This window comes from Juglans microcarpa x Juglans regia, chromosome 7S (genome assembly GCF_004785595.1).
Source record: "Juglans microcarpa x Juglans regia isolate MS1-56 chromosome 7S, Jm3101_v1.0, whole genome shotgun sequence".
Taxonomy (NCBI): Eukaryota; Viridiplantae; Streptophyta; class Magnoliopsida; order Fagales; family Juglandaceae; genus Juglans; species Juglans microcarpa x Juglans regia.
Window position 1 is genome coordinate 20210161 of NC_054607.1, and position 8672 is coordinate 20218832.

Below are 8672 nucleotides of genomic sequence, written 5' to 3' on the forward strand. Positions count from 1 at the left end.
GAAGGATATTTAAATTGTACAAACATTAAACCCTTGGTTCTGAAGGAATCATATAAGTACAGAATCATCAAGTACTCATGCAACTGAAGAAGAGAGAGTGAGATAAGAAGACAGAAGGGACGTTTATACACGAGCAGATCAAGTGTAATATGCCTTTAGTATCTCAGGCTGATCAAGCAAACAAAAGCTGATATATATATAATTGCAAGCTAAACAGATTCACAAAACTCAAATCCAACCATTACATTGCACTCACCAAACTAGAGGTCAGCAAAAGGGATGAGTAAAAAAACTAAATGGGAAAGTAGGTATAAAGGCTAAATTTAGTGGGACAACACCACCTAAATTTAGTGATTAGTATACCCTACAAATTTGAAACCCGACTAAAACAGTACCAAAGGGGGAAACAAAGCTAACAACAGCTTTCCTAAGATCACCCAAGCAAAATCCCAACTTCTCACACTATACTTCAATGATCAGATGAGAAAACACAAACTAGAACTAAAAGAACTTCATTCGGAAAGACTATTTTTTTTAAATTAGTGAAATGATCCTTACATATTCTATGAAACACTGATCATGTACCGTCAAACCGAAATATCTCGAAGTGCAAAGAAGAAGAAGAGCTCTAAGTCTGGAGGAGCGAAGAAGGCAATCGGTGTTCTTTGCAAGGAGCAATTCGAAACTACTCTTTGCTTCTTGGGTGCTGGTGGGCATGTTGAAATCTCTGGTATCCGGAATCTCTGAGCTTTTGGAGTGGAGCAGCCGCTTGAAGGGACTTCAACAGCCTCGAAATCTATGTCTCTGATCTTTGAAAAATCACTGGAGCTTGTGGTGGAAGAGTTAGGAGGCAAACTTCTTGATGCTTCTTGATTCTTGGAGTGTACAATCCGCTTCTTGAAATGGTTTCTTCTTCTTGCCTTTCTGGTTGGCCTTGCTTTTGTTTGACCAGAAGGAGCCATTTGAAACAGAATGAGAAAAGCTTCTCTGCTAGATTTTAGTAGTAGAGAAGTGGATCAGAGAGTATAATCACTGTGTACTGAATCCGGCCGGCAAGAGTAAGAAGGTATAAGAACCTTTTACTAAAGTTTAGAGAGAAGGAAGATTTCTAAAACAGAAACCAACACTAGAAAACCCTATTGGAGAACGTTAATTAAAGCTACTAAATTTGACTGAAAAGTGGTAAAAAAGCGTAGTAACCTGCAACCATTCTTTAGAAAAGAACACTTTCAAGTTTCAACCACAACCCACTTCAGGAAACACCCACTATAAATATATATATAGAGAGAGAGAGAGAGAGAGACTGCACTTTCGAATTCGCAAAGCCCAAAATCAGGTTTTCTAGAAGGAGATTAACACAAAAAATTTTGTGAGCAAACCCACGGCAGATCAAGAACACGTGGTTTATTTATTTCTACCCTAACCAACAACTAGAAGTATCAGGACCAGCAGCTAGCACTGTAACCTAAGAGCATCAAAACCCAGCATAAACCTTGAGAAAATAATGACTAATGGCAGTCTCTAATTTCTGAAACCTAACAAAAAAATCCTAGATAGTTTAAAGAAAAGAACATAACTTTACCTATAGCCTAAATAACCTATATATCATGAGGCAATGACCCACTTCAGCATAAGGCCCCCGGAAAAACCCTAATTCAATCCTATAATTAAGGGGAGAGAGAGAGAGAGATTGATTTAACAGTTGAGCGCTTGTTATGCCTTTTATTAATGGGGATAATTAGGGCAGGTCTGCCCGCTGCCCTAAACAAGTAATTAAGCAATGCCCAGAGCCAGAGAGAGAGAGAGATGTCAGTTCAAACTGCTATGGATCCTAGGGATTATAATTGGTTAGGAATAATTAGGCCATGGCCCTTGCCCGCTACCCGTTGAACAGCTAAAAGTAATTAAAATATTTAATCTCAATTTCCCTTTGCTCTTAACAAAAAAATAAATAATGCTTAGCAATTTTGTGATAAAAAATAATTATCTCGCACTTTTGTCAGGTCTTCATGTATTGACATTGACAAGGAAGGTGAAAATAATTTATATAAAGAACAATGCCGACTAAGCATAATCTTAGAGGGAAAGACATGAGAAGGAATAATATATATTATATTATACATTGAGTTTTTCTAATTATAAGTTTTAAATAGATAAATCTTGCGCAGATCTTTTATAAAAAAAATTAAAATAAAAAATAAAAAGATTTTAAATTTTTTCATGGTAGATTTATTTTTTTACAAAAAAATTATACGTGCAAAACTTATCTATTTAAGATTTATACAAATCATTACGCATTATAAGATATATATATATTAATATTATAGGGTTAGGAATTAAGCAGGCCGGGCGGGAATATATGCCATGCAGTTGCCCGAGGAATGTCGGTTAATATTTAGTTAAGATTCTCATAAATTTATTTATAAAGAATTTATTTATAATTATCAGATTTAATTAAGAAGCTAAAAAAAAATGAAGAAGAGAGAGAAAAGTCATGCATGCCAAGTGTCCGCGTGAAATTATTTATATATCTTAGGATAAAACATTATTAATTAATTAATTAGTTTTGATGGGTTTGGTCTGATCCCTTCCCTCGTTTTTCCCTTTCTTTTAACCTTTTGTTAGAAAACTGCAGACACTCTTCATGGGATTCCGAAAGTTTCACTATTCATGCACGTGGCTCTGTGATCCACAAGTTGACAAAAACGACACTCTTCGTCGTATAAATTTAAAATAGGTCAATGTAAGATCAACTTCATCCAACATCAATTTAATTTAAAATAGGTCAATGTAAGATCAACTTCATCCAACATCAATTTTTTTATTTTTAATTGATTTGATGATAAAAAAAATAAATATTTGTGACAGATTATTTGTGATAATAATAATTATTTATGTCAAAAAAATTTATTTTAAAAAAAAATAATCATTTTCACAAAAAATAACTGTACACAAATAAATATTTTTCTTATACTGAAAAACTATACTACAAAATTAAATTTAATAGACTTCAAATGTTGTATTAACAGGCCTTAATTAGTTCTGAATCTTACTCATACATACATATAATATATATCCTGTAATTATAAACGGAAAATATAATCAATTTAACTCCCTGCTTGTTGCTTCTGATCATCCAAAATGCCATACGTATCAGTGACAAGCATCATTCCTCTCTTTGGATCTCATATTGCATGTGTTCATAAGTTTTAAGGTCCTGTTTAGATTGAAAATTAAGATATTAATAAAATATTATTAGAATATTTATTATTATTTTATAATTTAAAAAAATTAAATTATTTATTATATTTTATGTAAAAATTTAAAAAAATTGTAATGATTAGATTAGATAAGATAAGATCAATTTTCATTCCAAACGAGCCTGTGAGATTATAATTTAGAATAATGCTATATACAATCGTAGATTACACAAACGTCATGCAATCATTTAAAAAATAAAAAAATTTATTATTAAAAAATTACAATTATAATTATCATTTCTATATAACAATTAGGCAATTATAACTACAACTATAACTTTTATGTAATTTAACTCCCTACATTTGCTGCAGCTGCACTAGTACGACAAGTTGGTAACCAACTTGTCAAAGCAGTCTGAACTTGCACTGAAAGTTTAGCACAAAGTTGACCCTTTAGATTGGAACATTAGGTAATAGGTACAGTGTGTGTAATCTAGGCACTCATTTTGAAAAAATAAAATAAATTCGTCGTTAAAATAATAAAATTTTCACCTAAATTTTAGATTTTTTTTTTTAAATGATTATACGAAACGTGTAACACTCATTTTAAAATAATAAAATAAAATTCATCATTAAAATAATAATTTTTTTTTATATAAATCTCAAATTTATCTATTTTTTTTCAAAATAACTGTACAACACATGTACATCCTAACAGTGTAAATATCATTTCTATAGAGTTATAAAGTGCTGCTAAACAGCTTACCACAAGAAATTGCATTTTGAATGAACAAGATAACAAAAATAAAGATCTGCTCAACAGCTGGGCTTACCAAAATGCATTTGAAAATATAAGCAGTTGCTAAACAGCCGAGTTCAACTAAACACATTTTAAACGAGGAATAATATAATAAATCCATCCATGTATACTGGCCCTTTCATGGATATGGCACTGGAAATTGGCTCTTGAGGTTTTCAAAACAGAATTTGAATTCAAAATTTTAAAAACAACCAACAGAATTCTCTAAACAATATTATTATAAATTGATGAGGATTAGATCATAAATAGTAACAACCATGATGACATCAGGATTGTCCATATCTGTGATATCATAAGATCATAAACTGTTAATAGACTACTTCTCGCAAGCCATGAAACTATAACTAAGCCATCCAGGTTATGCATAATAAGAAGGCATTAACAGTGCAAAAATGAATTATTAAACAAAATAGGCAAGCTTGGCCTTGAAGGAACAGAACTACGAATAGCAAAACATCTCATGCCTAAACCAACTGGTAGACATATATGCCAAGAGGCAAGAAGGTATAGCCAAGTTGCCAAACAAAGGTCCATGCAAAACGCTATGAAATGCTAGAACAATTTGACCATTTAAATATGATCATACCATACATCAGGGTTAATTCATCCATAGCCCATTTCAAGCAATAATCCCCACCCATTTGTAAAGCCAAGGTCAAATACTAATTAACAAGCAAAATTGAAATATATAGCACAATCTAATGCATGCATAATAGCTTCTAATATTCAATTCCATACACAAATTGAAAATACTGTCATCAAAAAACGATGTGAAGGTATCTTCTGACCTCAAAAGGTGATAGCAATGCAATGTTAAAGTTCAGTTCATAAAAACACATACGTCCAGTAACAAGCTTTGAGAGGCTTCTCTCAAGATAGGAAATTAAAGAAAAGGTCCAATACAAAGTCACCTCCCTCTGGAAACTGCTTCCTCCAATTCCCCCTGCGAGGATGGGAACAATTCTATATATCGACTCCCAAGAGTCATCCTATCTTTAACCATTGCTGCTTTTGAATCTTCTGCATTTGCAAACTCCACAAATGCTTCCCCAGTAGGCCTTCCCTCCGAGTTCATTGTAATATGTATTGCTTCTTCTGACAAAACAAAATCTTTAAAGAACTCCATTATATCATCCTTACCAGCAGAAAATGGCAATCCCCGCAACCTCAGTACACCTGTGTGTTCAGCTGAGTCCTTCCCCTCATCATAAGATTTAGCCCTTTGGACCCTTCGATGTGGTGAACCACCCCGAGTATCTGAAACTTCCTTCGCTATTGCCTTATAGTATTCCTGCCTCTTACTCCTGAAAACCTCAACATACCTCCTGCCCAAGTTCTGCCTATTCCTTTGAAGAGCAAAATCAACTTGAAGAGGGTACCCCAAGACACAAAAAGCTTCCCCGGTGAACTTTCCACTGTTGTGCACAAAAAGAATATCAACTATGTCCAAACCATGGAAGAACTCAGCCACATCAGTTTCTGTGCAATCAAATGGAAGACCGCGAATTCGGACAACAGGGAAGGGTGGAGATGGATTGACATAGGAATAAGGAGATGCATTGTACATAAAACTTGGACCGGGGGAAGTCCCATAGAATGGAGGTCCCTGATCAACTACCCGTTGACGTTTTGCACCCATTTCACGCCCATCCCCACCATCAGCAAATTTACTGCCAGTTACAATATCCATGTAGAAAGCAGAAAAGAAAATTTGTCAAGGATTCATTCACAAACTACAAAGAAATCAAAATTACTTAGTTCTAGTGTGTTGCCAATGAACCATGCTACAAATGGCACTTCCCTCCCTAAAATGGGGAGTTGAGTGAGGCAGTGGCGCCCAATCCCATGAGGGTGTGAGTTACAAGGTACAAATGCATATCAGGAATGTGAACTTCAAATATGAATATTAGAAGATTCATTTGTTCTTACATACATTACAAGATACACCTATCAAAAAGCATACATTACAAGATACAAATGTATCATCTGGAATGAGAACTTCAAAGAAAATTATATTGGACACCAGGATTGATGATAGATAAGTTCAAATTTAGGATTTCATAAAAAGCCACCATGTTAATTTTTCACAAGCATTTGTTTTAAGCCAATTCAATGACAATGATAGCTAGATACATAAATTCAACATCACGAGAAAATCTGAAAATCTTGTAAGAGAGCCCAAGTTGCACCCTGGAAAATGGGGTTAGTTTTGTTCTTGGGGTGTGGGGAGGATGAAAATGAAAATACTCACACAAGTATTCGATTATTTTTATGCTTTGCCCAATAAAATCCATCTTCAAGCATTTCCATTCTTTTGCCTCATCTTCCTGAGAACAAGGCGATAATGTTTAACCTTATCCATTCCCATAACCATAAGCTGTTAATGTTGGGAATTTGGACTTTCCCGCACATCAACCAATTACTGGCTCACCCTACATAGATTAAATGGCTCAACAAATTATTTGAGTGCTTGTGCGGGAATCTGCATGCTGACCTAGTTCTCGGATTAATTATCACCATTCTCTTTCAGGCAATTTAAGGGCTAAGCAACCATATGCTTGGGTCAGGTGCATGGTGTCCCAGGAGGATGCTTTTCAATTAACATTCTAAACCTTAACGGCTTACATTTCCAGTAGCTAGGTTCAGTCCCTTGCTAATTTCTACTATATTTTGGTATCTTCCTTCACCATGAAAAGCAGTCCCAACATATATTGCTGTCAAAAAGCTGATTAGGTTGAGAAGGGAGGGCTCTAAACATTATCAAAGCCTGCTTTCATGAAAGGGCATTCCATGTAGCTATGATTAGTGTGCACCAGAAATATAAGTTACAGTAGCTCACCAATGGTAAGTAAAGAAAATAATTGTTTTTAGTTACATGTGTTTGAAATATTTGAAAACCGACATTGCAATACTCCACCACAGATTTCCAAGTTAAGTTTTTCTAGAATCCCACACTAGAATCCCACACAAATGGATGGATAACAATTCACTACTCCCAAAGCATGGTGCGTCCCTCATGCATTTAACATCCTATCACCCCCTTCTGACAAAAAAATTCGAGATACTATAATCCTTCGAATTATGACCTTAGACTAGCATATGGTACACCAAAGCCATTATTGAAAAATGTGCTGACATCTGTGTTGTGGTAGATGAGAAATTCGATCATTGCAGATTCATGATCAGTTTCACATGGCTTGTAGGGTTCTTTTTTCTCCTTTGGGTATAAGTATCATTATCTGAACTATAACCCAAAAAAGGAAAAAATAAAAGTATCAGCACCTATTTTGTAAGGCTGGCTATCACCAAAGAACACTGAGATAGCATGCCACCATTGCTTTCCTGAATCTAACTTTATTTTTTTTAATGGGATAACGATATGGCATCCTTAGAATATATAATTCACACCTCACATTCCAAAGGAAGATCTGTCATTTGATTTATAAACCATTGGCTTCCCCACTAAGTTGTTCTAGAACATAAACACGGCATCAAAGGGGCAACTCCTGAAAATCTAGAAAAGGGAGATGACTGCATCATATCTTGCTGAACTTCAAGTATTTAAAATAAATGCATTTATCTATGCTGAACTGCAAGCATAAGAACCATGGAGAACAATTACAAACATACAAATTATGCATACACTTGAACAATGTACCTCCGTCTGTCCAAATTTTAAGTAAATGAAAGTAAAGTTATTTTATAGAGCATATAAAACAATGACGTTTTAAACAATCAAAAAGCATCATCTTCAGCACAATGTTGGCTGTTAAATAGGATTTTAAAAAAGAAAATTAAAAAAAAAAAAAATCCCTTTTTATCGTTTTCATCATTTTCATCTTAAGAATAAAATAGTAGTTATCAATTCTGCTACTACATGTTTATCATCTCAACCTATCACCTCGCACACATAACTTTTTCCGTACTTAAATAGTTAATCATAACACCTCACTCGTAATAAATCATGGGCTTGACGGAATATCTATATCCCAAATGAAGTTAGCGGAGGGGTATGCTGCAAAATTAGGTGAAAGCTGGAAACAAATACCCAGTTCTACAAGTTCTTCCGTTCAAAACAAATACCCAGAAAGGGAAAAAAAACCAATTCGAGCTATGGATATACATAATTAAGAAAGATAAATAGAAACACAAAAATTAATTAAGGAGACTCGTTAAAAAACCCAACTCACATAGGAAATCAGAGTCTGTGTACCAAAAATCTAAATCTAAAACTAATCGAAGAAGTGCCTTACCCTCTGTAGAACATGTTGTTGAATATGCGCCGGAGAGAAAGCCCAGTTGGTTCTTTTTCCCCCCTATTAGAACGAATCCGTGTGTCGTTGAGTTTTGGAGATTCGGCAAAAATGGGGGCTGCGATTATACATATAGAGGAGGAAGACCGTGTTGAACGGCGCAGGGGAAAGGTCCGAAAGGAGGAGCTAGACGATGTCGTTTCTTTAATATCTCAGGGAAATTATATTTTACCCCAACCCTCAATTCTTTTGCAAATTCAAAATTTGACCTTCAAACTTTCAAAAATATCATTGATGCTCTACTCCCAATGTTCAGATTTTCAAAAATATCTTAAACAAGTCGCATTCCATTTTGGATATTGAATTGCTCAAATGTTGGCTAAACATTTTACATTATTT

General features: G+C 34.4%; 2 protein-coding genes across 2 annotated transcripts; both read right to left on the reverse strand.

Annotated features, from left to right (window-relative positions):
- Window positions 1–587: 587 nt before the first annotated feature.
- On the reverse strand, window positions 588–962 carry LOC121240920 (cyclin-dependent protein kinase inhibitor SMR13-like). Its single transcript, XM_041138437.1, has one exon. The coding sequence runs from the start codon at window positions 960–962 to the stop codon at window positions 588–590; it is 375 nt and encodes a 124-aa protein (XP_040994371.1).
- Window positions 963–4755: 3793 nt separating this feature from the next.
- On the reverse strand, window positions 4756–8438 carry LOC121241197 (heterogeneous nuclear ribonucleoprotein H3). Its single transcript, XM_041138873.1, has 2 exons — window positions 8274–8438; window positions 4756–5690 (listed from the first exon to the last, which is right to left on the reverse strand). The coding sequence occupies exons 1-2, from the start codon at window positions 8285–8287 to the stop codon at window positions 4928–4930; spliced, it is 777 nt and encodes a 258-aa protein (XP_040994807.1). The 5' UTR covers window positions 8288–8438; the 3' UTR covers window positions 4756–4927.
- Between the last annotated feature and the right edge of the window lie 234 nt (window positions 8439–8672).